The following is a 27,987-nucleotide window of genomic DNA, read 5'->3' on the forward strand; positions in this document are numbered from 1 at the left end:
CGAGCAGCCTCGTTCCGATCCATTACCATTCTGTCGCCATTCGGATGCTTCGGTTTTCCTCCCATTTTTCCTCCGCCGTGGGACTCCCCTTGCACCCTTGCCACCCTTGCTCTTGTTTTGTTCTTCTCTCAAGCAGTCCCGGTGTCGCGGCGGCGGCGGCGGCAACGGTGCGGTGCGGTGGTAGCAGCAGTAGCAGCAGCGGCAGGCGGAGGGTGTCGGTGTCTGCTCCGTGGCCGCTCCGCTGTTGATTGCGATTGTGGAAACCAACCGCTGTAAAGTTCTCAGTTCCTTCAGAACGCAGTGCCCATCAATTTGCCCGAAGGGATAATTTTGCGAGCAAAGAGAACTGCCTGGCTGGAAAGATGGGGGACCAAAACCTTATCGACAAGTCGATGAGATCGGTGTTTGGTCAGTGCTCTCCTAACCTTTAAAACATAATTATACCGGCTGTTTGTTTTTATATTTATGTATATGTAATTGTTTGGAATTACAATTTAACCTATTTTTGTTTTGTCCTTATAGTTGGGAATATTCCTTACGAAGCAACTGAAGAAAAGCTGAAAGATATTTTCAGTGAGGTTGGTCCTGTCCTGTCATTCAAGTGAGTCTAAAAAAAATTCTTTTATTAAGTTTTTATTTTAGAATAATGTGTATTTAATTTTTTTGTTCACTGCTTAAAAATCTCTTTTCGTTTCTCTCAGTTTTTACATGAAATTTCCTGTTTGATACATAACTAATATCTGTTGAATGGTTTCAGGTTGGTTTTCGATCGAGAAACTGGTAAACCTAAAGGTTATGGTTTTTGTGAATACAAAGACACTGAGACTGCTTTGAGTGCTATGCGAAATCTCAATGGGTATGAAATAGGAGGACGAACTCTGCGAGTAGACAATGCTTGTACTGAAAAGTCCAGGCTTGAGATGCAGAGTAGGTGTTATTTTTATGATGTCACATTCACATTTAATATCAATGCATTTGCCTTCAAATTTTTTTTCTTTTAATGTGAATTTTTTCAGCTCTCTTACAATCTACTCCTGCTGAAAGCCCCTATGGAGAACCCATTAATGCTGACAAAGCACCAGAGGCTATCAGTAAGGCTGTTGCTTCTATGCCACCAGAACAAATGTTTGAGTTGATGAAGCAAATGAAAGAATGTGTTCAGGTACAGAACTTCTAAACAACAGTATCTGATACCTAACTACTAATTAAGCTAACTTAGAGTTAATTTTTAAACTTCTGTGTTTAGAACAACCCAGCCGAAGCACGTTCTATGTTACTTCAAAACCCTCAGCTGTCATATGCTCTTCTTCAAGGCTTGGTTGTCATGAGAGTTGTTGATCCGACTGTTGCTGTGGTGAGTAACATCTACCCAAAATGTTGCGTAAATATGCATGTCTTGTACTTAAATTAGCCATGTTCTTCTGTGTTGAACAGAGTATGCTTCACAAGGCAAATCCTACACCTGTACCGCTGTATCCGTCGGACAAGCCAATGACTGTTCCCCTTTCCACGCCTGCATCGAATCCGTCTTCAAACCCACCCTCCATACCAGGACCACAGCCGGTCGTTCTCCCAACTGATAACTGGGCGGGTACTTTGCCTCCATCAGCACCATTACCACCCAGTGCACCAAGACCACCTGTCCCTGGATCATTTTTGGGTAAATTTATTTCTCAAGAAGATGCTGAAAAGAGTGGCTTTTAGGAATTATTGAAATCTAGTAAGGATGAATGTTTTGCTGGGTAATTTGACTGTGTTATTTCATTATTATTAGGTGTCCAAGATATGGATATGCGTTCACAAGTGGATCATCGAATGGGTCGCATTCCTGATCAAGATCTTCGTATACCTCCTGTGCCTCAGGTTCCTGCAGGAATGCCTGGCCTTCCTGTGCATGGAAGAGATGGTTTTCCCACAGATCAGTATGTAGTTTTATATTTCATTATAAACTTAGTAGTGTTAGCAGGGAAATATCATTGTAATATATGCTCATCTTTCCCTCTCTTTTAAAAACAGTTATCCAGGTCCACGCGACCCACGTGATCCACGTGGTGATCCACGTATGAACATGGCTCCAGATCGTTTCCCCTCTCGTGATCCAAGGGATTCCAGGGATCCGAGGGATCTTCGGGACAGCCGAGATCCCAGAGAGATTAGGGACCCCAGGGACCCACGCGATCCAAGAGACATTCGTGATGCGAGGGACCCCAGGGATTCAAGAGACCCTAGGGACTCCAGAGACCCGAGGGACCCAAGGGACAGGGTCGATCCGAGAGACAGAGTTGATCCAAGAACAGGTACAAATGAACACTCCTTCTGTTTTTGGTCTACTAAAACTTTTACTATTCCAACTTATCTGCTGCAACTTTCCTTGTGGTTTTCTACCAGGAGCAAATCCTATGCCAACAGCTATCAGACCACCGGGACTTGCAGGCCCGCCTCTCCCTGTTGCCAGGCCAGTTGGTCCTGCTGCACTGGGTCCTGGCCCTCTTCTAGGTGCACCTGGAGCATCTGACCAAGAAAAGGTGTTTAATTACAATCAAGCACAGTACCACAAGCCCACCTTAGTTCTTCAGACAATGTAAAGTAATTATTCTTTCTTTTTCCTTTCCAGGCTGCATTAATTATGCAAGTTTTGCAGTTGAGCGATGATCAGATCGCTGGTCTGCCCCCAGATCAACGTCAAAGTATCCTCTTGCTAAAGGAGCAAATAGCCAAGAGTGCTCAGCGATGATCTCTACTAACAATAATATACATGTGAAGTGAAAGTTAAGCTGTAGACTCATTATGGACAGTTTGAATGTCGTTAATTTTGCCCGAACTATGCATAAACGTTTGGTGGATAACTGAGCAAACCCAGATTTAAATGAATTGCACTGTTTTAAGAAAAGTGTTTAGAAATAAACTTGTTTCTAAGTTCAACCCACATGTTATACTGAATTTATTGTTACCCAGCATCTAGTTTGAACCAGGATTCCAAAGTTAAAACAATAGTTCATTCAACTGTAATATTCAAAATAGAAAAGTTGACTTCTGTTTCTTGAAGAAATGGTTTCTTTACCATCGCTTTCATCTTGCAAACACTCGAAAAAGACCGCGGCAGATGTTCGACCAACATACCACATCTCACATAAAATATGTTCAGTTAAATAGCAGCTCTATTTTAATTTGTCCGTTCCACAAATGAGAGAACCATCAAAAATTAAATATTTGAGGTTGATACTGTTTTTGTTTGTCTTGGAACAATATAGCAGGAAAAAGAAACAATGCTTTTCACTTTGGGAGGTTGGCGCACTCGATGCAAACGAGAAGAGAGGGGGGGGGGAGAGAGGGGAAGCAGCAGAAGTTAAGCTGCTGGCTGGATCATCGTGGATCGGATTGTGAAGGAAAAATACGGACGCACAACTTTCTAGCAAATTCTGGTCTTTTGATACTTTCTAAATCGATGTCTTTCTTTCTCCTGAAATTTGAACATGGCCTGTAAACGTGCAAAAGTTTTTCTTGGGTTCGACGATGAAGTCATCACTGACAAGTACAAAAGCCAGGTTAATTTCACGACAAACAAACTTGGTGGAAATCCAGTAAGTCATTCTTTTGAATCAACCTAACTGTCTTTTTGGTTTGTTCTACACGTTGCCCTTCTTGTCATCCCCAATTCTATGCTAGAATCGTTTGTTTGCTTGGCTAAGCCCTTGTTCTTTGTTTGTCAACCTAAGTACTTCTGTCTGAGGCTAATTTAAAAAAAAAATATTTGTAGTTTTTAACAACTTACTGTCTCTTTTCAGAACTGGCCTCTTGATGGCATCACATCTCCCCTCTGTAAACTATGTGGTCTGCCACCTCCAATCATTGTGCAAATCTATGCACCTCTTGAAAACTCCCCATATCATCGCACCCTTTACCTTTTTGGCTGTTTAAACCCAAACTGTTGGAATCAGAATGAAAGGTAAGTGCCCTTGGTTTATTTTATGTTTTGATCTGGTTGTGCTTTTTACTCTTACTGTGTTTCTCTTTCAGTTGGGTTTGCTTTCGCAGCCAAGTTCTCGACTCTAGCTCCAAGGAGCAAACAACAAACACCTCCTCTGTGACCGTTGCGTTGGGTGCTTCTGATTGGTGTGCAGATGCTGATGATTGGGATGAAGATTTGGAAAATGGAAATCTCGTTGCTCCATCTGATATCAATGATATGTCTGACGGGGAGTGCGAGCACAGTTGTAATACATGCACCAATAGTGGGTCCCCTGATTCAGCCGATGATGCTGATGATGTTTTGGATATTGACGGTCAATCTACGGTAAGTTTTGGGTGACTTGTGGAACAGCCAAACCAACACCAGTTTTGGTGGGAATCACAGTATTTATTGTGAAGAATTTAAATGGCTCTGATTGTGTTTTTCCTCTTTGAGCAACAGGATGCCCTAAGCTCCCAGCTGGGTAAGATGAGAATGGACAGTGCTGCTGAACGAGATGCAAACTTCAATGCATCCTGGAACAAAGGTAGACTTGACGGCGCTCGAGCAAACCTTCACTCACCTCAGGCTTCTGCTGAAATTGAGGGAGATGAAAGTGAACTGGTTAGTTCTGCAGTGAATTAGAGGCTGTCTTCTATGTACTTTAGAATTGGATGTTGTTGTTTGTTTTTCTTTCGAATGTTGTTTGAAGGCTCTTAAAGAATCATTCTTTTTCTCAGGTTACCATTGACACACCTACAGGACCACAGTTTGACCTACATGCTTTACTTCAGGAGTCTGCACCACTGCCAAAAGATGTTCGAAATGCTCAATTTACACCTTATTTTATTTGTGTAGCGGAAGAAGACATTAAGAGGTAACAAATTTACTTACAGTTGAATGGATTTCTCTTTGTAATTATTGAGAAATTACATCCTAATAACTAAAAGTATTTCTTCTTTTTTTTATCTTGAACCATAAGAAGAGATAAAGAGGTTTCAGGCCATGTAAGACTTTTGCTGGCTGAGTACCAGCAGAGCCAGGGCCAGGCATTTAACTCTGATGTTCAAGAAGCTGAAGGAGGAGGATGTGCTGGGAGTGACTCTGAGAAGTACGAACAATCTATTCCTGCTCACGGGGACGTGCTGTTTCATCGTTTTCTGCAACACATTCAGCAAACTCCTGGGCAAATTTTAAGGTAGGTTTAAGCTACAACCCTAGATTTTTTTTCAAATGTTTTAAGAGAGTCAAGTACGTAAATTCTTATCTGTAGAAAAGTTATAACAAATGTTGACGGTTTACAGGTATTGTCGCGAAGGTGGGTCTCCTCTTCCAATTGCACCTCTGGTTGATGTACCATCAACCTGCTCCTATTGTCAAGGAGAAATGGTGTTTGAACTTCAAGTTCTGCCTTCCATAATTCCCAAACTCAGACTACAAGTAAGTTCCTAAAAACTCTGCTCCCCTCCACTTGATGGTTTTGGCTTTTGAGACTCCTGATTATGATTTATTTGTTTTACAGATGCAAGGTGGAATGGATGTAAGTGGAAGCCACATTGAATTTGGAACAGTTTTAATATGGACTTGCCGACAAAGCTGCTGGGCAACAGGTGACAATGTTAGAGAGGAAAGAGTCATTGTCCAGGCTGAAAGATTTTAGCACCATTTGCTCTATTGTGTAATGCATATTTGGTTATTTGGAGTTGTTTATGTCACATTCCTATGACTTCATCTTCTTAAAAGGCTGTGTTCAAACCATTTTATGTATTTTATAGAAGTAGGTGTTGTTTTCCCTTTGCCAGAATTTAGATCTATTTGTGATGTATTTATGATGCTCCTTCCAGACCTGTACTTATTTTCTTGTAACAAGAAAATCATACTTCCAACTATACGAGTTCGTACAATGCTTATAGTTTGATGTATTTGTTGCCAATTATATTTATGCTTTTCTAATGAATCAGAAAAACAAGATGTACAGTAGCAACTGGATTCATCTTTCTTATTGTCAACCTTACTGCCTTTAATTAAGTGACTGTTTACTTAGTGTATCTTTAAGGAGGCTCTGTGTTACAAACATGTCATATTTATTTTCCTCTTTGTGTTTTAAGCTCTAAATTTACTGTAGTTGCTGTTTTTAATTTTAATAGAAATTTATTAAATATTCTACTGAGCGAGGAGCAGTAATATGTAAGCCTCTGTAGCAGTAGAGTTGTTAAATTAAATTCTCCTTTTGCAAGCTACTCTATCAGTGTTCCTCATAGTAATACAGTACTTGTTTTAATTCTGGTATGAACTTCCAATAGATGTTCCTGAATAGATGGATCATGAAATGATGTCAGTTTTAATGTCGGTATCCAATTATGTCTCCTTCCTAAGATTTTGTCTCTTCTTTATTGCCTTTTTTCTTGGCATAAAAGTACTTTGTCTCTAATATCTAGTCAGGATATGCTGTATTGCTGCAGTTTGACTGTGACTTTGATGTTGTTCTTCATGTATCATCATGTATTTCATTGTGTATTATATTAATACACATTTACTCGCATTCGTAAACACAGAGCTTACGATCTTCTAAGATATGTAGTTGCTTAAGTAAACTGTGATACATCCAAATTTTCTGCATTGTCCTTGAATTGGATTTTGTGGGGCCTAGTCGTTGGCTTCTTCAAATAAAGTGTTCTGCTGAGCATATTTTGAGTACTTCTCTTTTATTTTTCCCTACAAAGAAAAGCATTTGTGGCTTTCACACCGAAGTAAATATGTCAAAGACCATTGGGCACCGGGCATCTGGAATCCCAGGTTCAGGAACATTTTCCTCTACGGTACAACTGCTTGAATGCGATACCAAACATAAATCAATCGGTGGCACAGTGGGTGGCTCAGTCGCTCGTGGATGGAAGAAGTACTTGGGTTCAAATACCGGCTGGGTATGGCATATTTTCCGCCGCAACGCTGATTTTGCAGCAGCGACAGGGTCTCTGAAAGGGCCAGCTTTTCCAGGCGGAGCCAACACTCGTCTGTCCCCCTCCCTCTCAAAGGTGCCCTTAGCGTGTCAAATGGGTGGCCTACCTCTGAGGCGCGGCTCTAGGGCTCGCTTCCCCCTCTAAAGATGCAAAAGAGTTCCCGCCGTCGGCTGTGGGATCACCTTCAGGTTCTGGGTTTAAATAGTAAAGCAAAACATTTTTTTTTTTTACAAAAAAATTAAATTAAATACTCTATCTTTATACTATAAATTCTCTGTAAACCAAGAACATAAAATCGACAAATCTCAAAAAATATTTTTCGTGCAAAGTAGGTGAGGCAGGGACAAAGTTTTTAGGAGTCAAGAAGGCCAAGGGGATGCACCCAGAATACAAAAGTCTTTATTCGAGGCAAATTTCCTGAGCATAAAAAGGCCACGCGGTTGCAAGATCATTCGACACTAGACCAGAGTAGGAACCGGCCCTACTTCTGGCGTTCTTGATCGTCCTTCGCAGGTGAGGCCTAAAGATTCCGTTTGCACGAGATTGCGCAGAGATCGCTGTCGGTGGAATCCGGACGGGTGCCTACCGCAACAAGACCAGCAAGGCGGTCAGCAGCAGGGCGAGCACACTGGTGGAGGCTGCCGCGGCGGAGTTGGGCTTGTGGGTGGTCGGGCGTGGCGTGGGCTGAGTCGTCGGTCGCTGGGTCGTTGGCCGATGTGTCGTTGGCCGCGTTGTTGGGCGTGTCGGTGACTGCGTCGTTGGCCGCGTCGTGACTCCCGGTGTCGTTGAGGCGGGTCTGGTCGTCGACGCGGGTGTCGTGGCTGGGGTGGTCGGCTCCGGGTCCGGGGGCGGAACCTCGTCGAGCTGCTCGTACACCCACGCCACCAGCTTGTACTGCCATGTCGCCGACCAGGCCCGACTGGCCGCCGCGCGCCGCACCGCCGCCTGCACGGAGGCCGAGGACGAGGTCGAGGACGAGGCCGAGCCGTCCACCAGAGAGAGCAGCTGGAACAGCCGAAAAAAGCACGCCGCTTGTACGCGTGTACCACACGTGGTAGGGCAAGGCATTCCCAACAGACGAAACGAGCACGCCGACGAACCTTGCTGTAGTGCCGGTCCTCGTGCGCCCTCTCCGCCACCGCGTAGAGCACGGCGTTGGCGACGTCCTGGCCGAGGCTGCGGAACGCCGACAAGGTTATTACAGCCCCATCATTGAGTGCGACAGAGACAGCGCGGCGAAGCGACTCACTTCTCGGTCATGGCGTCGAAGTTCTCGGCCACGAAGTCGACGACCTGGGCGAGGGGAGCGTCACTGTTGTCCATGATGGACACGAACATGGGCAGCACGTCGGAGATGTCCACCCCGGACTTGGCCGCTGTCGTCTTCAGTAGGCTGCGAGGGACAAGCGTCACAATGGTATTCCCTGGAGCTTACTCGTGCAGCACAAGAGTAACGTAAGAAAAGACACCCACGTGCTCCGCATGTCCTCGTCGCGGACGCAGCCCAGGCCGGCGATGTAGGCCCGCCGCGCCGACGAGTCCTCCGTTGACGTGATGCGGACGTTCACCTCCGTGAAGTCGGTCGCCGCGGGGGCGCGACTCATCATGTAGCAGATGGTGGCGGCCAGCACGTTGGGGTCCACGCCGACGCTAAAAGCGTCCCTGGGAGGAGGCAAGGGTTGTGTCAGCCATCAATGGCAATAGGAGCCCCTGCGATGTCGAGGGTAGGCACTCCCGCCAAAGAGCCCTGCCGCACAGTTGCCTACACTGCAGGGGCTACCGGGACGTACTTGTTGCTCTGCCAGTCCAGCAGGGCGGCCTTGGCCTCGGACAGGCAGACGTCGTCCTCGGCCGCGCACGCCAGTTGCGTGACCACCGCTCGCATGGCGCCGTGCGCCCAGTCCTCGCCGGCGAGTGCGCTCCACTGCACGGGGGACGGGTTCACCAGCTTCTCCTTGACGAACCGCTGCGAACATGATTTCAAACGGCGAAGCCGAATGTAGAGCCAGAAAAACAGCAAAGTGTTCCTGGCTCACTCAAGGATGGCGGCGTACCTTGTACATGGCCCTGTGCGCCGGGTCGGCCCGCGTGAGGTGGCCCAGGGTGGTGAGGGCGTCGCGCGCCGCCGTCCAGCATGGCACGCAGAGGGGCGCGCCCTGGGGCACCGCGGTCACGGCCTTGAGGAGGTCCATCACGACGGCCACGTCGAGGCGGCCCGCGCGGCACAGCGCCACCGCGTCGTCCAGCAGCGTGGCCCGCTGCGCCTCGCCCAGCTCGCCGGCCGCCGCCGCCTTGGTCAGCAGCTGCCAGTTCTGGGAGTCGTAGTTGACGCGGTAGAAGCCTGGAGGCGGAGGGGAGGGGCAGCTTCAGTGCCACATTGAGACGGGCGCCCTGGCGGTCCAACCGTCCGACCCCGGCGCAGCATTCCATCGGCACTCCATGGCACCCCCTCCCAAAGTGCCATCTAGTGGAGAGTGCGGGACTGCTTACCAGGTTGACCCGCGTTCAGCACCATGTAGACATCGCCCCTCTCGCCGGTGAGGCTCACCGTGGCCGACCTCGTGGTCAGCACCTCGGTGAGCAGCGGCGCGGGGTCCGTCTTGGCCGTCTTGGCGGTGAGCACGTTGTAGGGCACGATCCACGTCCGGTCGTCCGGGGCGTCCCTGGAGGCGGCGTCCCACTCGAAGTGCTCCTGGCGGAGGAAGCCGGTGCCGTCGTCGTAGTTGCGGCTGAGCGTCAGCACGGGGAAGCCCGCCTGCGACGTCCAGGACTCCGCCAGCTGCACCAGGTCGACGGGCGGCGGCTGGTCCGCCGCGGCCTGCAGCGTCTGCAGCACCTCCACGTGGGACAGCTTGGCCGGCCCACTGTGCAGCACGGGCAGGGCGGCGAATAAGACAAAGACAAACACGTGCCCCGTCGCCATGCCGCGCGCCTCCCTGCCTCGTCAGACGAGGAGAGACAAGCGTCTACCGGGCGAGCGCAGGCCAGGCAGGCAAGATAACGCCGGAGCCGTGTTTACACAACTTGCCCGACACAGAAACAAATAGTGCGCTAGGTGCAAGTCCACCTCCAGAGAGTGGGTGTCGTTCGTGAACTGCACGCACTCCATTCAGGCCTCCACCTCCAGGGGCTCGCATACTCACTCCAGCAAGACGGCCTGCAGCCCGTTGAACAGCGCCTTCTCGCCCAGCAGGCCCGCCACCATGCGCACCACGCCGAGGCCCCTGTTGGCCAAGTCGCCCTGCGCCGAGGCCAGCGGGGCGGCCGTCTCCATGGCGGCCAGCGCCAGGCCGCGGTGCACGCGGTCCACGCCGGCCCTGTTCACCGCGCCGTATTCACCGCTGTTCAACTAGCAAATATAAATTGCAAAAAATATTATTAAAAGTATATTATTTACGGGGTGAAGAGGGATGAAAGGCGCTCCTCCCTCACCTTGTCCACGGCCCAGCTCTCGAGGTACGCGGCGAGGCCCTCGCGGAACCAGAGGCTGTTCCATCCCTCAAACATGATGTCGTTGCCGAAGAAGGAGTGCGCCTGTGCGTTGGCCATCGCCAGGGCGGCGTGGACCGCCTGCTCGGACGAGGACACCTTGTCGACCACCAGCACGTCACCTTCCCTGCAATTCGAGACGAATCCACAAATCAGCCACCCAGGCAAAGTGGAATGAGGATTCAAGTTGGAGCTGAAGTGGGTGAGGCGCACCGTAGGATGGCGAGGCCCGGGCTGATGATGGGTCCGCCTTGCAGCCTCGGCACCGCCAGGATCTCCTGCCTGGCCAGCGGGGGCCGCTCGAACAGCGCGCCGTCCAGCAGCTCCAGAAGGGCGGCGGCCTGCAGGGCGGGACGACATTGGGTTTGCGAAACTACTTCGGACACTGCGGACGGGGCGTCCCCGCGGTGCGTGGCAGAAGGAGAAGCATGCTACCTGTTTGGCCGCGCCCGGGGTGGCCGTCTGCACCTCCGTGCGCGCGCGCACGCTGGAGACGGTGGCGGTGTCGCCGGACGGCACCGGCTGGGATGGCCGGGCCGTGGCCGTGGCCAGGGCGTCGAACGCCGCCAAGCTGAGCAGGTGCGCGGGCAGCGCGCGCGTCGTCTCGAAGTCCACGATGGTGGTGTCCGGCATGGCGGGGCTGCGAGGAGAAAACGCGTCGTCATTTTCATTTCCTTGTATTTCGCTCGCCGGTTTGCGCTTGGCACCTACTCTTGCGAAATGGACTTCTGCGGCGAGACGAACAGGGCCTCCTTCGGGGTGCCGGTGACGGCGAGAGTCAGGCTGAACGTGGCCAGGAACTGGGGCTCGTCGAAGCAGGGGAACACACGGTGGGCGTTGTTGGGTTCCATGCGCGCCCCCGTGACCGTCCTGGAACGCACCGGACGACCGACGAAATGAAAATGAGCTGGCGACCACGATCACAGCCAACTGTGCCATTCGAGCAGACTCACGAGACGCCGTCGGGCAGGGTGCTGAGGAAGAGGCCTCCCTCCGCGTCCCCGGCCAGGACGTCGTACCCGGGGACGAACTCGATGGCCACGGTGTAGGTCTTGTCGGCCAGCATCGGGGCGTCCAGGCGCACGGAAACCATTTCCGACTCCTCGCTGTACATGGTGAACTCGTCGAAGCCATCCCACAGATTGTTGTTGTACCAGTGGAATAGCGCCTTGGAAGAAAAACGCGGGTATTTTTTTTTTAAAGAAATGAAGTCTCGAGTATTCTGATAAGTAGGTGACATTTAGAGAAGTAATTTACCTCATTTTCACCATCCGTGACAGCAATGTGCTGCAAGGCCAATCCTTTGCCCGAGTGGAACGACACTAGGTCGGTGTCCTCCGCGACCGTGACGCTGATCTCCACGGAGCTCTGCACCTTCTTGGGATCGCTGCACGCAATCACGTTAATTTTTCCGAGTTCAACTTGTGCCTGACTTACAGTGCAGTGTTGGCCGACTCACTCTGCGTGCTGGGGTGCGGTGGCGAGGCGCAGCGCGTAGTTCGTGGGGATCACCTTGTTGGGCAGGACGGACAGGCCCTGGGCTTGGCCCTGGGGGTCCGCGTCGAAGGAGCTCACCTCGTCGAACACCGAGTCCAAGTACAGCTTCCGCCACGCCACGTTGTCCTCGGCGACGCTCACCGCGGCCGCCGCGATCTCCGAGTCGTGGCTCAGGGAGTTGAGGTGCGACGCCAGCTCGCGCAGCTGGAGAAGGGGAGTGTCATCGAGGTTGCCATCGTCTGTCGCGACCCTCACTCCGTCTCTCTCGCACTCATGGAGTGTGCCGTAGGGGTGCGAGAGAGACGGAGCGAGGAGTGCGGGCTGCTGCAGCTGCTACCACCAGGCTCCACCTACCGCGTCGAGGTGCGCGTCCGTGGTGATCGACGGCGCCAGGTCCGAGAGGATTTCGGCGTAGAACGTGCTGCCGAACCTGTCAACGATAAACAAACCAAGTACTAGTGAAGAATTCCCCGGTAGGAATGAGGAATGGTGGGGTGGGCGGTCCGGGCGGACTTACCTCTTGATGATCAGATCGCAGTTCTGAAGAAGGGCGTCGAGGGCGAGGCGCAGCCCTGTCTGCCCGCTGGTGATGGCCTTCCACGCCATCTTGGTCACACTCATGTCCCTGGTGCCCGCGACCAGCGACTGGATGAGACTGGAGACGGATCGAACAAAATGCAGACATGGACAAGTTTTCAGGGAGATGTTTGTCGGGCCGCGCGACGGCGTGGGACTTACTCGGTGCGCTGCTGGCCGCTGAGGCAGCCCAGGCCCTGCATGACGTCCGCGCCGTTTTCGCCGGTCAGCAAGGCGATGGTGGTGGAGAGCGCCTCGGGCCGCGCCCAGGGCCCCGTCACGCCGTGGCAGACGGCGAGGGCCAGAGAGTCACCCGACACGCTGCAGAGGAACAGGACGCCGTTAGGTTGCTGCCTTTTGACAGGCGCGGGCGCGGATGCCTCGCCCCGTTGTTAGAAAGCCAGCCAGCTCGCTCGCTCGCGGCCCCTCGCGGCCTCACCTGCCTCCCTTTGCCACAGCAGGTACTGCCCCCGCGCCGCGGCCGCGCACTCGGGGTGCTTCGCCTGGCAGGCGATCTTGGCGACCAGGCCCCGCAGCGCCCCGGTGGGCAGGGCCGACAGCACCTCGTCCGCGTCGTCGGGGAAGCCCAGGTCGGCGAACGCGCCCTCCACCAGGGACCGGACCCATCTCTGAGGCAAGGAAGTTCGGCGCGGTTACGCACAGTGCTTCCGTCGCGCTCACTCTCAACCTAACCCAACCAGGCACTACTCACGTCGAACGCGACCTCGTGCTTGCTGCTGGCGCCGCGGAAGAACTTGGCCAGGTGCTCGAGGTGCCTGCCGGCGACGATCCAGGGCGCGGGCAGGCGCTCCCGGACGAGCAGGGCCTCCATGAGGCGCAGCGCCACGGGGTACTCCAGGAGGCCCTGCGCGGCCAGCGACAGCGCGTCGTCCAGCAGCATGGCGCGCGAGCTCTCCGACGGCAGCTTGTTGTCGGCGTCCTCCTTGAAGGCGCGGATGAGCCGCAGCCAGTTGAACATGTCGTAGTTGACGCGGTAGTATCCTGCAGGACGACGTGAAGGGAGTGGTCGTGAACCAGCGACGAAACTCCGCGCGTGCGACTGTTACTCCGGATGGCCCCAACGCACGGGGTATCGACGCAGTATTTTTCCGCCCTGTCCGCTCACCCATCTGGTCGCTGTTGACGAGTAGCCACTCCTTGCTGGTGTCGGGGCCCCAGGTCTCAACGACGGGCTGTTCGGCGGAAATGAGGTTCTCGTCCGGGTCCAGGTCGTCGACGGTGTTGGAGGTGAGCTTCAGGGGCACCCACCACGAGCGGCTGTCGTCGCCGGTGGCGCCTGGGAGCGGGTAGGGGGCCTGCCGAGCGGAGCGGGTCGGTTAGACAGCAAAAACACCACCGGCGCTACTCCTGCCGCGAGGGACTTTCACATCGCTCACCTGGTACACGAGGACGGTGTTGCGCTCGTAGTCGCGGACGGCGGTGAGGACGGGGTACCCGACCTGCTCCGTCCACGACTTGCCGAACTTGGCGATGGACACGGCGGGGGCGGTCTGGTCCTCGTCCGCCGCGCGCTGCAGCGCCGTCCACAGGTCTTCCGGAGCGGCCGTTTTGTGTTTCCTGTGGAAAGGCCAACGCAACGGAGTGAGACATGCTTTCAGCCGAGACAGCAGGTTACCACACGGCACTCGAGCTTACATGTCTGATATGTAATACTGAACCCCCTTTTGGAAAGTCTCCTCCGTAATCATACTCCGCAGCATCCTCAGCAGGGCTGCACCTGTTGGCCAAACCGCAGCGAGCCGTCAGTAAACTCTCCAAAAACAACACTGTGAAAATACAGACTCCTTTGAACGCGCCTTTGCCGGACGAGAGGATTCCCATCTGGGCGAGGATTTCGGAGTTCTTGTTGATGGCGTCCGACGTGAGGGGCATCGCGCTGGCCCTGGAGTCCGCGGCCAGCGCCGGCATCATCTCCATCACGCCGAACCGCTCCGGCATCTGCAGCTCCGGGAGGGTCTGCGGGCAGGCAAAGGCCAAGGCTTGCAGTGCGGGCAGCCAAACCAGCAGAGACGGTGGGGGAGAATGTGCTCACCTTGTCCACGAGGGTGTACTCCAGCAGCTTGCTGAAGCCCACCGCCAGCCAGGCGTGCCCCCACCACGACGGCGTTACCACGTTGCCGAACCACTGCTGCGCCAGCGCGTTGGCCACGGACAGCATCCCGGCCAGCCGCACGGGGCTCTTGTACTGCTTGTGCTTCAGGACGGCCTCCTCCCTGCGCGACACACGAAGACGGTGAGGGTCAGTGGCAGGAGGAAGAGAGACATCCGCTGCCCCGGGACCACCGCCACCGACCTGAAGGCGACCATGCCCAGGCTGCTGCCCTCCGCTCTGTCCAGCAGCGGCACCACGGCCTGGTAGACGTCGGCGGGGCCCTCCTGCCCGGTGTACTCGTACAGCAACTTCAGCAGGGCCTTGCTGGCGGCGTGGAGGTCCTCCACGGCGGACCCGTCGCGGTGGAAGGTGTGCACCCAGTCCTGCTCGTGGCCCATGCAGTCCAAGTCCGTCACGACCCAGGACAGGGAGTGCGGCGAGATGACCGGCGTGGTCTCGAACGTCGTCATCACGAAGCCGTCGCCTATCCTGGAAGAGAGCGTGGTGGGTGAGGGACTGCTGTCGCCGCAGTGGGCATGAGGGCGGAGCAGGGCAGAGCAGGGCGGAGTGGCCGGCTTACCCGGAGGGCCCGGTGACGGACACCGGCGTGGTGGAGCGGGCCACGAAGCGCGGCGGGTGCACGATGGACAGCGAGAAGGTGGCCTGGAACGACGGCTCGTCGAAGCAGGGGAAGGCGCGGCGCGCGTGCACGGGGGCGAACTGGGTCATGGCCAAGAGCCTGCAAATGAAAACAAGTGTTTCAAAGTCCAAACAACAAATGTTTTAGAAAAGTTTGGCATTGGATCTTCTTACTTCGTGTTCGCGCCATCCTTGAGGGGCACGCGGAAGAAGCCTCGGTTGTCCGAGGTCAGCTTGCCGGAGAACTTGATGAAGATGCGGTACTTGTGGTCCTTCAGCAGCGACGGCTCGTCCAGGCGGATGGTGTACTGCCCGTCGTTCGGGCTGTGGGAGTGGCTGCGCACGGACAGGGGGCCCACGTCGACCTCCTCCACGATGGGGAAGCGCGTGAAGCCGAACAGTTCCTTGCCGGCGTGCAGGATGATGGTCCGCGCGTCCCACGTCACCTGCGAGAAGGGGAAGGACGTCCCGCCACGCGGCACGGTGTAAGGGACAGGCGCACCAACCCTTCTGTTTTACGGACACTATTTAAACAAATGATTTGCAAACAAAAAAATCATTCAGCATCACACTAATCCCTAGAAGACGTCACGTACGTAAATAAAAATGAGTAGCCGATTGACAGCTGTCAAGGCGAGGAGGGGAAATCTGAGTACCTAGATAAGACGGACGGTAATTGATTCACTCCCACTACTCCAAGTTCGCCAACAGACAACCTTCGAAAAGTGCGTACCGTGCAAAGAAAAAAACCGGTACGACAGAGATCAGATTGACTGGTGGTGGGATTAGAGGGATTACCTACGGCATTTATCTTTGCACACCCAGTCCCGTTCACAAGTGATTGGCTGATAGCATCTACGCCGTGCGCTTTCGTTTGCAAAACCCCTCGCAAAACGGAAAAGAGGGATATGTTCTTTCAGAAAAAGCAAAAGCCTTCTTCAACATGCGGTATTCAGAATGTTGCGTACCTCCATGGGAGTCTCCTCTCGCACCGCCTTGGGTGCCTCCTCTCGCGCCTCCTTGCGCGCCTCTTCGCGTACCTCCATGTCGATGACGAGGTCCCCGTTGTACGTCTGGAAGGTCTCGTCGTCCGGCGTGAGGGTGATCTGGTAGTGCGTGGGCACCAGGTGGCCGTCGAGGCGGAAGCCCGTCTCCCACATGTCCGTCGTGTCCGCCGTGTCAATGTGGGTCCGGGGGGCCGCCAGGGCCGGGCCCAGGGCCCCGCTCAGGGCGAGCAGGAGGAGGCTGCACCACATTCGATTAATTAACGCATTGCCCGAAGCAAAAAATAGTCAAACATCGAGAAATACGAATCCGACTTTGTAGGAAGAGTGAGGAGAACAAGCCATTTCCATTGCATGACAATGATGCCAATGCTATCGCAAATTGGCGACACTTTTATCGAAATCCCTATACCAAGCGCGGATGTGACAGCAATGTCACTAACTTGTTTGATGACACTCTTCAATGTAAAATTAGCCACAATTCCGATTGGCATGGCAACTCGGAGGCCGACTGGTGGCGGCGGCGTGAGGCGGGACCGGCGGGACTTACCAACAGGACGGCGCCTCCATGCCGGCCGGTGCGGGAATGCGCTGCCCGGGGTTGACGCGGGTTGACGCCAGCACGCCGCCATGGCGCGCCAGCACGCCACGCGCCGATACCAAGCGATAGCGAGGTGGAACTGCACTGCATTAATCGTGGCCACTCGAAAAGAACATGATTGGCCGAGATTCCCCTCCCAATGAGCCCCGCCAAGTCGTTCCGGAATTTTTTTAAACGGTCCTTTGTGTAGTTTGGAGTGAGTCGGCATATTCACCGCCACCGACATGTGGGTGGTCATGGGACCGAACAACGTATTTATTCAATGGGTTTCCCATGACTTACGCCCTTACGTCCAACGTCCATGAGGCAAGGGACGGATAGAAAGAAGCGCAAATCGGAAAATGTTTTCGGTGTCTTTAATTGACTGACATTTGTCGAAGGAACAAGGGTGATAAGAGGAACAAGCAGTGACCTGCCAACACAAGTATTCCAAGTACTGCCGAGTAATCGTGTAATATTGCAGTCTTTTATGGTCATGAGATCGCTGCAATATATTTGCAACTTGAATGAAACATGCTCGCGTACACACAGACACAAATCATTTACACTTTTGAAACTGTCGAACTCGAAAGCCCGTAATACATACATGGATTCACGCACAAATACACACAAACACACCCACGTGAGCGCGCGCAACACATAGACACGTGCTTCACTGTTACGCAAAGTCTTTGATGCTTCGCCCTTTCTTCTCCGGCTCTGCAGGATCCTTGTCCAAGTCTTGCGAAACCTAGAAACGATAAATGATCAAATTTAAAAGGCGCTTTCTGGTAAAACGCCACAGGCGCTGCCTAAACGGTTTTGTCACTCTCTGCCGAGACACCTTGCAGTGAATGATGGAATTGGATTGACTCAATAAGCCCCTGGATCAAAAGGTGCCTCCCATCTTCGTCTGCCAGGTGTCTCGACAGAGAGCGACGAAGGCGTTTCAGTAGAAAGCGCGTTTGGAGTTCCACCAGAAAGCGCTCTAAAAGTGGACCCAACTGACAACGACACTTGCTCTCGGGACACCGTAGAATAAGAGTGTACCAGGTGTTTCAGAAACCCCGTAGAAATTTGAAGGTATGCAACCCGCTCGCCGTCGTGCGGGCGGGCTTGCCTACGCGCTGGTCGGCGGGCGCCGGAGCGATCATGGGTTGCCACTCGTCCACTAGTGCAGCTGGGTGCCGTCCCCCTTCCCCTTACCGCTCCGGTTGCCGGCTTGCACGGCTTGCACGGCTTGCCCGGTCAACTGTCACAGGTGGCGCTAGCGTCAATCAAACCATCTAGAAAGATGTCGCTAAATTCGCAAACATTCGCCTATCGGTGGTTCGCCGGCTAGCGACATCATCCGAGATGGTTTGATTGGCGGCCGACAGACGACGTTAGCGCCACCTGTGACAGTTGACCGGGCCAGCCGAGCGCAACCGGAGCAGCGAGGGGAAGGGGGACGGCACCCAGCTGCACTAGTGGACGAGTGGCAACCCATGATCGCTCCGGCGCCCGCCGACCAGCGCGTAGGCAAGCCCGCCCGCACGACGGCGAGTGGGTTGCATACCTTCAAACTTCTACGGGGTTTCTGAAACACCTGGTACATGTCAAACAGAAAAAATACAACACAAAAAAACATCTCTGAAGAGTCCGCAGATACCGCCGCAAAGAGGCATTATGACGCACATTGTGACTGAATTGTTTTTGGGCAGCCCTCAATGAAACGAGATACGGCCGATTGAAAGTCGAAAAGTCAAAAAGACAATCGAACTCGGCGCACACTTGGAAAGCGCGGACTTCTGAAGCAGGTGCGGCTTTGGCAGTGGGCTGGTCCCGCTGGCCGGGCAAAGCGCTCGGCGGACTTGCCGCACTTGCGCACGTCCGCCGGGCGGCGCGCGACGCGTCATCGGCGAGCCGCAGTGTGGACGCCCGATTGCGATCACACCGATTGGGATTTTAGTGCGGCACGCGGAACACCGCGGAGCAGGGCGTGGACAGAGTCGGTGCCCTGGTTTGCCCTTGCGCCGACTATCCCCCTTTTCAGTGCGGTGGCACACTAGGCCGTGGAGCTCACCCTGAGGTCTGCCAGCAGCATGACCTGCTGCTCGATGGCCGCCGCCGCCGCGTCGTCGGCGCACTTGGCGGCCTTGGCCTTGGCCGCGGCCTTGTCGGGCAGCAGGCGGCGCGCGATGGGGGCCAGCAGGCACGGCTCCAGGTCGGCGAGGTCCGTCCGCCAGCCGGCCGCGGCGGCCAGCAGCGCCACCACCAGCCCCACCAGCAGCGACAGCGGCACGTACCACAGGTACGACACGCGGAACAGCGGGTACACGGCCGAGCTGCGGAGGAGCGCCAGGAACAGTCAGAAACGGTCAAGCGGACTACGGCGAAGTGTCACCTAGCCGCCACGCACATGTCGATGTCCTCCTCGACCACGGGGATGGCCGTCACGTTGAGCGCCGCCAGGCAGCCGTCCACGGAGATGGGCTTGGTGGGGAAGCGCAGGCGGCCGTTGCCGATCTCCCACTGCGCGCCGAACACGAGCGTGGCCGTGAACAGCGTGGAGCTGAGGGCGCCGGCCAGGGCGCTGCGGGTGTCGCACCAGGGCAGGAACAGCCCCACCACGAACAAGGTGAAGAGCGGGCCCGTGGACACGGCGGCCATGCTGGACGCCATCTGGCGGCAGAACACGCATCACTCTCTGTCTCTCTCGCACTCATTGAGCGTGTGCGGGCCTCACCTGCAGGATCATGCCGAGGTTCTCGACGACGAAGACGAGGGCGACGGTGATGACGCCGAACACGACGACGACGCCGCGCATGATCCAGGCCGCGCTGCGCTCGTTGGGCTCGTAGCCGCCGTAGCCGCGCACCCAGTCCTCCAGCACCACGGCCGACATGGAGTTGAGCGCGGTGGACATGGAGCTGAGCGCGGCGCTGAACACCCCCGAGATGAAGAGGCCCGGCACGCCCGGCACGCCGCCCAGGGTCTCCATCACGAACAGCGGCAGGATCTGGTCCTGGCGACTCACCAGCTGCGAGCAGGGACAAGGAACTGTTGATACTGTGTTTTTTTGGTGAGCGCGACAGGAGGTCCTGTTTCAAAGCACTGTAAAATTGGACCCATTGTCCGCCAGCTCCGGGGGCAATGATTCCGACAGGCAGAGGCTTACGTGAGTAATGCCCTCTTCAGTTCTGAGCCGAGATCGAGGGCGAACCACTCATGCGACAAGTGTAGGGCTATCACCGCCCAACTGAATTCTACAATCAAGCACCTCACGCCCTTCATTCCAGAAGTCGAGCTGGAAGAGTGTAACTACTGAACTCCTTTTCGTTTTGTCATCTCCCTTTCCTCCTCTTTCCTTTCACTCCCTATCTCTGTCTAATCTCCATCTCCGTCCGAGGCAGCGTGCTCTTTGGACCCGTGAGGTGACTTCTGTGTTAAGGACCTCGCCGCGTAAGGACTCGTGCCGCACCTTGGCGTGCACGGGGTCGCAGTCGTGGTGCAGGGCGTAGATGATGAGGCCGGCGAGGCCCGACGTGGTGAAGAAGATGCAGATGCCCGCGATGAAGATCCACATGGCCGTGATGGCCTGCTTGTTGCTGGGCAGCGACAGGTAGCGCTGCACCATGGCCTGCCCGAGGCCGGCGTGCGCGCAGTGGCCGATGAAGGCGCCCAGCACCATGGTGAAGAGCGTGTGGCGCGTGGTGAGGTCCACCACCATGCTGGCGGCAGAGAGGACGCTCTCAGACTCGAGCAAAACTTTGTGCGAACACATTTATAGTGGTTTAGCTTGACTCACACCGGGGGCTCGATGCGTCCGGAGGCCACGCCGCGGTCCCACACGTTGCCGAGGCCCCCCACCTGGATGACGCCCATCACCATCACGAGCAGCACGCACAGGTACATGGACACGGCCTGCAGCGCGTCCGTCCACACCACCGCCTTGATGCCGCCCTGCAGAGAGGCGCCAAATCGTCGTGGGAAGTTGAACAAATGGGGAGGAAAAACTCCTTTTTTCAGCACTGTTTACTTACCACCGTTGTGTAGTAAATGCAGACGACGCACACCAAAGGCGTTATCCAGTGAACGTTGATGTGGGCCACTACAGTCGCACCCCATAATCCAGATATTATTTGTCAGCAGTATTGCGGCGAGCGAAAAATGTACGCGACGTTTCCCAAGAGACGTTTGGCTGGTAGGAGAAAGACTCACCCTGCTGGTAGGCGAGCGCGGGCACGAAGATGACGATGGGCAGCCACACCATCTGCCGGAAAATCGTTTATCTCAGTGAACCGGCTCGATTATTTGTTTCAGTCGAACCGTAATCACGCCTGTGTACTTACGGTTCCAAAAACGTACAGGAACGACGCCAGCAGGCGAACATTGTTGTTGAAACGACGAGCAAAATACTGCGGGAAAATCAGGCGGGTAAGAAGAGGGACTGATGGACGATTTCCGCGGGGTGTTATCGCAAAATGCGTGTCAAACAAAGAAGGCGCGGGGCGGGAAAGAGACGGACAGCGACGCAACCGCAGCGTTTTATCTCAGTTGCGTCATTCCAGACATACATTCTAGTTTACGCAATCGCACACAAAGGTGCACGCACGCTGTGCCTTCATTCACGGCGAGGCGCCTGCCCACTCACCCCGTACAGCGAGATGCCGTCGAGGTCGCGGAAGACGGGCAGCAGCTGGTGTCCGAACAGCAGCCCCATGAAGGGCAGGGCCAGCATCTTGTACAGCACCTGCATGCCGTACGTGTACACCTCGGACGGGTAGCCCAGCAGCGTGATGCCCGAGATGTAGCTGACGGAGCACGCGTCACACATGGTCACACAGTGGGCCAGAAGACCGCTGGAGGCGGTAAAAAGCTTGGGCGCGTTTTGAGCTCTAGAGTCGCTAAATGGGACTCGAACCGAGCGTGTGACCCCACCAAAGGATTGCTCTCCGAACGAGGAATCCATTGGTGGGGTTACATGTTTGGTTCGAGCGCGTCTAGAGTTTTGGCCATCGGAACCGGTCTTCTGGCCCACTGTGCCCCACTGTGCTCACCTGGCGATGAGGGACAGGGCGATGGGGATGGTGCCCATGGTGCGGCCGCCGACCAGGTACTCGGCCGCGGACAGGTTGCCGCCGGGCGCGCAGTACGCGAAGTAGACGCCGATGAGCGTGGAGGCGGCCAGCATGAGCACGAACACGGCCTGGTCCAGCCAGCCCAGCGTCAAGGCGGCCTCCATGGCGGGGAGCGCGACGGGCAGCTGCGGCATGACGGCGAGGAGCGATCAGTCTGGTGCACCACCTGAACCACCTCAACACGGAGACGGTGTCGCGGTGTCGCGGTGCCGCGGGACAAGCGATAACGAGTCAATTGAGGAGGTGACCGGTCGGCTGGACAGCGGAAAGGGGAAGGGGAGTTGACCGATTACTTTCGCCGACGCTGCCCCCTCTGGATCGCACCTGGCTTATCTAAAGAGACTCGGAACCGGGACCCGACTCAATAAAAGCCGACTGAAAATAAACATAAAATGGTCGCTACTGCCGTGAGCGATAAGAATTGTCTGCGAGATAGCTACCGGCTGCTGGTGGCGCCGATGTGGGAATTGTGTTAACACGGGACGGGATGAAGTTCCCTGTGATACAATCTAGGAATGCAATTAAGTCCTGCGTCGGGCTGGGGACCCCCCGACGGCCACCCGCCAAAAAGGGCTCACAATTTGACATCACACTTCGCGCTTCCGAAATTACTGAAATTCTACAATTTGGAAATGTGTTTATATTTAAATGCACACAAATTTGAAGTTATAATGATACCCTGTTTGGTATGATTCGAGGCCGATTTCGAGTGTAGGTTTGCTAACGCCGTATTTAGATCAAGAGGTCCAGAACACCTTCTTAGTTAGACTTTTTAGTTTAGTTTTCTTTTGAATTTGTGCCGTGCCTCCTCCAAAATTCTGCGACGAATCCTGTAACTCGACTTGCCCCTCCTACCTGTGGCAGCCGACCTGTCTATCCGGCGCACTGCAACACGAATGGCAAGCCGCTGGCTAAGGCAAAGTCTCAGAGGCACAAAAAGTGGGGGCCTTATTTGCTTTCCCAGGAACGGGTGCTTTGCTGCTTTGCGCCGCAAGCGAGGCTGCTGCGCTGCTGACGCGCGTCGACGGAGTTGACGGAGTGCGTGTCTTTCTGGTGGGCCGCGTTCCGAGAGTCGTGTTCGTCGCCCTGCCTCTCTCGCACCTACCCGCGACACAGCATGAGAGCGAGGGGGACAGAAACCGACTCTCGGGCGAGGCTGCTGGGCGAGGCTCAGGGGCCGCCGGGCGCCTGCCAGCCTCGGGTAGGCCAGCCCGCACAGCAGCGGTGCGCGCAAGACGAGTGGTGGCCTGCCAGTCAGTCGGGCGGAAGCCGCCGGCCGGCAGTACCCCGCGCTGCAGAGACACTGGGGCCGCGCGGCCGTACTCCCCGCTCGGAAAGGGTATCGCCGTGGGCGGGCCGAGGCGGGCCGATAGCGAACGGAGCTCTCGTTGCAGTGTCTGCCCGCGCGTCGCACCGCCTCGCACTCAGGGGACGGCCTGCAGGCCGGCCCGTCAGTCAGGAGGACGAGGATCCAATTATTCCGGCAGGGCGACAAGCTGGTCCTTCCCTTCACACCTGGGACGGTCGCCGGCCGCCAAGCCGCCAAGCCATTTGTTCCCGTCCACGACGTCCCCCCAACTTTCTGAATTACAGCCGCGCGCTGCTCTTTTCATATTTTTACCGAGCGGAGTTTCGTAATTGTCCCGGAAAAACTTTCACATCCTGTTAGGCCGATACTTGTTGATGGAGCCAGCACCAATATTTGAGCCATTTCGCTGAGTGAAGAAGAGCGGCTCGCAGCTCGGGAGGGCGCGTCGTAGTCCGCCGGTTTGAAACGAGATAAACGGGCCAGCCTTGGCTGGAAATTCCCCCAGGTTTCCACCGTAACCAATCACTTTCCGTTTTCCTCTCTTTTTGTACGGCATCCATCGCCAAACACAAACGTCCCTGTCGCCCGCGGGGAAGCTCGAGAAGTCCGCGGGCCGCGAGCTAACCTATCCTTCCCGAGCCGCACCTTGTTGTGGGAAGGGGGCGGGGCGGGGTGTCGGTGGATGAATCAATTAGGTGGAGCGAGCGTCGTCGCCGCCTCTCCCCCTCTTTCCCATTTATTGGGAAATATTTGATTGGTTGCCATGACAGCAAAAGGGAGAGTAAGGGTCTGCTGGAGATGTGCCAAAGTCGCCGCGGGGGGTGGGGGAAGGGGCGCTATTGGCCGTCCCGATGTGAATACGCATCCCTTGGACCCGGAGCCGGGCGTGGAGCGGCCCTCGCCCGAGAGGCAGTCCGGGCAGCACAGGCGGAGGCAGTGCAGGAGCCGAGGCAGGAGCAGTGGCAAGCGGAGCGCGAGCCCTTTTCGCTCCCCAATTGAAATTTCTCGGTCGTGCGGTAAAAAAAAAGGAATTGCACTGTAAAAAAAACCGTACTTTGGAACGGAAAGCGCACATGACTTGACGGAAACTTTGTGAGCTTTCCGCGCCGTCGAGCAACCGGGTCGGCGGCGCGGTGGCGCTCGGTGGCGCTCGCCGGCAGCGACAGGGCCTCGAAGGACTCCGTCGGGCCGTACAGTCCGCCTGCAGCCGAGACACACTCCTTGTCGCTGTCTCCTTCTCACCCTTATGGAGAGACCCGTGAGGGCGACGGAGACAGAGCGACATGAATCGCTCGGCAGAGTGTCGGGCGGCCCGGCAACAGGCGTCCGCGCCGCGCCGCGCCATGACACAACGCCCCGACACAATCGCCAAGAGTACAAATATTTCAAGCTTTGATTCCCCCGAAACGCTCCACAATAACAACAAGAGCGCGGCCAACAAAGTTTTAGTAGATTGGCAGCGCTGAGTTCAGTTGGCCTGAGTTTGGTTGCGGTACGCCGCGCCGCGTTGGAGGGGCCGGGCCGGCCGGGGCCAGCTTACCAACTCACTCACTTCCTCCCCGTCTCACTCCCTCTCCATTCTTTCCCCGCCTCGAACCTCCACTGGCTCGTGAGGTCTGCCTCCGACTTCGCACCCTGGAGTTACGCCAGTTAATGCACCAATAGTACAACAGCCAGTGCAGTTGCTTTCACACGGACTCCCAAGTAAAGCCGGGCAAAGCCTCCAGGCGCTCTCTCTCTCTCTCTCTCTCTCTCTCTCTCTCTCTCTCTCTCTCTCTCTCTCTCTCTCTCTCTCGTGGGTTTCTGCCCTCAGCGTAGCGTTCGGATCCCCATGCCGGGGTGCGAATCTCACATATCCCCAGCTTTATTTTTATAAATCCCCCGATGCAAAACTGGCCGGGATTCGGCGAGGCAGCCGAGGCTGGCGGCGCTACCTTTTACCAGCGCCGCGATAAATTCATATCGCAGCTTCGGGGCCCGAAAGGGGAAAGGGGGGGGGGGAGCCTCGGGCTGCGGTGCGGCGTGGGTGGAAGGGTGGACACCGTTGGCTCCTGCCACACTCCCTGCCGCCCACACGAAGGGCGCTGGGTAGCATTACAAAAAAGTTGTAGCAGATTGATTCATAATCGATTGAATGAAAGAGCCGGTGTGAATGGGAAAGTACCCAGTTCCTCCACTGCCTGAAGTATCGGTGGCGCCAGTATCCGTGTACAGAGGTGGGGTGGGGACATAATCCGAGGTCGGCCGAAGCCAATCGAGATGTGGCCCTCTCGCTGCGTTGCTTCTTAAGCCCTGTTAACAGGGCAGCTCTGGGCCGTGTGGGGTCGTGGGCGAGGAGCACGGTGAGGAGGGAGGGAGAGTGCGTGTTGGCGCATGGCGGTGGGGCGAGAGCGCCAAACGAGGCCGAGCCCACCCTGGTGGGACTGATAGTGCGAGCGGTGGGGCTGAGGGCCGCGGTGTAGCATGAGAGGGTTGTCGGGGTTCGAGTACCTGGTGGGACTTGTCGCGGTTTGCGCTGGTATGGGGTTGGTGTCTGTGTTGGTAGGCCCTTGGTGGCTGTCGGGCGGGCCTTTGGTGGGCCTGGTGGGCCTGTTCCGGGTGGGCCCTGGGCCGACCCAGCGCCGGGTCCACGGCTTTGTCGAGGCGGCCTTTTCACGTACAAGGGCACAAAGTACAAGGGCTCGCCTTCCGGCCGCGCTGGTCAACGCCTATAGTGGCTGGAGCGGTGCTGGAGCGGTGCTGGAGCGGCGCTGGAGCACTGGGGAGCCGGGCTGGAGCCGGCTGGAGCGCTGCCAAGGGCAGTGTGGCCGCCACGCCACTGCCGCCACTGCCACGCCACTGCTATGCCACTGCGGCCACCGGTCGCCGAAACTTTCATTCATTTTAATTAAGGCGGCAACGCCGGCAACGCCTGCCTTCCCAAAGGGGTTTGTTAAGGGGTGCGAGTGTGTTCGAACGCCTCTGGATTTCGGTTGGCACACGCTTAAAGCCAGACAAAGTATTTTGAGCATATGTGAGGAAAAAACTAATTAGAATTAGTTCGCAAAGTACGAAGAGTTTTCTTTGCAATCTTATGTATGCTCAAAATACTTGCAAACTAATCGTTTGTTTGTAAGAATTGAAATAAATTGTAAGAATTGGAGTGTGTCCGTCCAGTCCCAGGCAAGGGATGAAGGGCAAGTACCAACCACCAGCACAATGTTCATCATCTTGCGAGTGACGCGCGGCGCTCGTCGCTCGACGTGTCCGTCCGCCAAAGTGACCGTGTCGGTGGCGTGGCGTGGCCGGCCGTGCCGGGGTGAGCCAGGTGCAGCACAGAGGCCGGCCGGCCCCGCACCCTGCCCCAGAGTCCTTGCTGCGGGGCGCAAGCCTGCGCAAGCCTGCGCAAGCCGTGCCGGCCAGTGTGCGAGGCGGAGCGAGGCAGTGCGGGGCCTACACTGAATAAACACCACGCGGCCCCTTCCTTATTACACACGGCAAACTCGCGGGGCCCGGCCCAGGCCCGGCCCAGGCCCGGCTGGCCGAGGGCAGGAGGGGCAGTAAGCACCACGTCAATCCCGCACCGTCCGCAAAGGGAAAGCACTTCGGGACAAGTCGTGAAAACTTGATGTCACTGCAAAGCCAGTGGCAAATTTCCTCGTCACTGGGGAGTGGCGCTCTCTCCAGCTTGCCATCCCCTTGCGTTCCCATCCCTGGTTTCGGGATTCCATGCCAAAATGGGTTCCAAATTTGGAGACTTTTTTTTGTGACGCGAAGGCGTCTTGTCTCGCGCGCTTCGCAGGTACTATTTCGCCACGCGTAAAAGTTATGTCGGTACAAAGTAGCGCGAACACGACCGTTTTATGCTCCAAAGTTTGACTTGGTTCCCCGCCCTGACACTGGAGGCGCGTACCCATTTTACCCATTTCCCGGGCCAGCCGCCCTTAAAACCGTCACTAAAGTAGGTCGCGACGGTGTTGCCGGCCCCGCCTCAGGCCCCGCCTCAGGCCCGGCCCGCCCGGGGACAACCTGAGGAGGCCGTCTCTTCCCTCGGGGCCCCGGCCCCCCGCCCCGCCCCGCCCCGCCCCGCCCCGCCCCGCCCCGCCCTCGCCTGGCTCGGGTTCAATTCCCGGCGTTCCAGCGCGCCCCGCGACGAGCACCCCCATAGATCATCGAGTGAAGGCAACGCCACGTTTTGCGCGGGCAAGTGATGTTTTTCTGTTCCGCTTCCTGCAAATCGCTCGCGACATGCTTTGGTTTGCGCGGCTGCCGCTCCTCCGCACCACGGTGCCACCACGCTGTGTGATCCTGTTCGCCCGCGGCAACTTTTTCCCTGGACAGTGTAGCCACCCCCTCCCCCTTCCCGCCTGGTCCCGCCCCGGACGGACAAGAAGAGCACTTCTTGCGGACTTGGCCGTCGCGGCCTGGCTGGCCTGGCTGGCCGCGCATGGGGCCCCGCATCCCCGTCGGCATCCCCGTCCCGGCCGCCCCGGTATGGTCCGCAATAAAATGTAATTTATTCGGTGGCCAAAGAGGCGCACGCAGCACCGGCCGGCAGCGCGAGGCAGCCCGGCACGGCCCGGCACGGCACGGCAGCACCACACCTTATTTTGCCGATAAATCAAAGTGCCGGCCAGTGGCAGCCAGTGCCCGGCCGGCAGCTCATGCCGCGGCGCCGGTGAGGTGCACGGTGGGCCAAGAGACTGGCGCAGACGGCGAAAGCTCTGTAGACGCGTTTTGAGCTCCTAAATCACTAAACAGGACTCAAA

At 56.0% G+C, this 27,987-nt stretch overlaps 5 protein-coding genes across 7 annotated transcripts; 2 read left to right on the forward strand and 3 right to left on the reverse strand.

Annotated features, from left to right (window-relative positions):
* Nucleotides 1–143: 143 nt before the first annotated feature.
* On the forward strand, nt 144–2,926 carry LOC117654476 (cleavage stimulation factor subunit 2 tau variant). Of its 2 annotated transcripts, none has more exons than XM_034401137.1 (10): nt 144–408; nt 523–601; nt 758–927; nt 1,017–1,162; nt 1,247–1,354; nt 1,435–1,660; nt 1,775–1,922; nt 2,017–2,297; nt 2,410–2,525; nt 2,615–2,926. In XM_034401137.1, exons 1-10 carry the CDS (start codon nt 363–365, stop codon nt 2,732–2,734), a joined length of 1,440 nt encoding a protein of 479 aa, XP_034257028.1. In that variant the 5' UTR covers nt 144–362; the 3' UTR covers nt 2,735–2,926. The 2 variants fall into 2 exon arrangements, with proteins under 2 accessions (XP_034257028.1, XP_034257027.1); XM_034401136.1 differs by having other exon boundaries at nt 156–408; nt 2,389–2,525.
* Nucleotides 2,927–3,313: 387 nt separating this feature from the next.
* Nucleotides 3,314–5,938, forward strand: LOC117654478 (programmed cell death protein 2-like). 2 transcript variants are annotated; one of them, XM_034401140.1, is made up of 8 exons: nt 3,314–3,581; nt 3,786–3,946; nt 4,018–4,294; nt 4,412–4,573; nt 4,690–4,826; nt 4,935–5,147; nt 5,254–5,389; nt 5,472–5,938. In XM_034401140.1, exons 1-8 carry the CDS (start codon nt 3,474–3,476, stop codon nt 5,607–5,609), a joined length of 1,332 nt encoding a protein of 443 aa, XP_034257031.1. In that variant the 5' UTR covers nt 3,314–3,473; the 3' UTR covers nt 5,610–5,938. The 2 variants fall into 2 exon arrangements, with proteins under 2 accessions (XP_034257031.1, XP_034257030.1); XM_034401139.1 differs by having other exon boundaries at nt 3,315–3,581; nt 4,932–5,147.
* Nucleotides 5,939–7,286: 1,348 nt separating this feature from the next.
* Nucleotides 7,287–14,082, reverse strand: LOC117645800 (aminopeptidase N-like). Its single transcript, XM_034386233.1, has 23 exons — nt 14,071–14,082; nt 13,869–13,955; nt 13,598–13,787; nt 13,184–13,473; nt 12,925–13,100; nt 12,634–12,792; nt 12,413–12,550; nt 12,250–12,325; nt 11,858–12,099; nt 11,656–11,785; nt 11,352–11,566; nt 11,110–11,268; nt 10,834–11,038; nt 10,612–10,739; nt 10,342–10,525; nt 10,053–10,258; nt 9,400–9,773; nt 8,964–9,250; nt 8,700–8,875; nt 8,383–8,571; nt 8,159–8,302; nt 8,010–8,085; nt 7,287–7,914 (listed from the first exon to the last, which is right to left on the reverse strand). Exons 1-23 carry the CDS (start codon nt 14,080–14,082, stop codon nt 7,492–7,494), a joined length of 4,266 nt encoding a protein of 1,421 aa, XP_034242124.1. The 3' UTR covers nt 7,287–7,491.
* A 41-nt stretch (nt 14,083–14,123) lies between these two features.
* Nucleotides 14,124–16,927, reverse strand: LOC117654477 (aminopeptidase N-like). Its single transcript, XM_034401138.1, has 8 exons — nt 16,778–16,927; nt 16,192–16,468; nt 15,398–15,669; nt 15,165–15,323; nt 14,786–15,073; nt 14,525–14,705; nt 14,289–14,448; nt 14,124–14,209 (listed from the first exon to the last, which is right to left on the reverse strand). Exons 1-8 carry the CDS (start codon nt 16,795–16,797, stop codon nt 14,124–14,126), a joined length of 1,443 nt encoding a protein of 480 aa, XP_034257029.1. The 5' UTR covers nt 16,798–16,927.
* Nucleotides 16,928–17,162: 235 nt separating this feature from the next.
* Nucleotides 17,163–22,898, reverse strand: LOC117654474 (sodium-coupled monocarboxylate transporter 1-like). Its single transcript, XM_034401133.1, has 12 exons — nt 22,786–22,898; nt 21,850–22,055; nt 21,444–21,603; nt 21,142–21,207; nt 21,011–21,062; nt 20,833–20,900; nt 20,598–20,752; nt 20,271–20,520; nt 19,536–19,829; nt 19,209–19,471; nt 18,873–19,134; nt 17,163–17,558 (listed from the first exon to the last, which is right to left on the reverse strand). The coding sequence occupies exons 2-12, from the start codon at nt 22,032–22,034 to the stop codon at nt 17,487–17,489; spliced, it is 1,827 nt and encodes a 608-aa protein (XP_034257024.1). The 5' UTR covers nt 22,035–22,055; nt 22,786–22,898; the 3' UTR covers nt 17,163–17,486.
* Nucleotides 22,899–27,987: the final 5,089 nt, after the last annotated feature.

This window comes from Thrips palmi, unplaced genomic scaffold, assembly GCF_012932325.1.
Source record: "Thrips palmi isolate BJ-2018 unplaced genomic scaffold, TpBJ-2018v1 HiC_scaffold_10, whole genome shotgun sequence".
NCBI classification, from domain to species: Eukaryota; Metazoa; Arthropoda; class Insecta; order Thysanoptera; family Thripidae; genus Thrips; species Thrips palmi.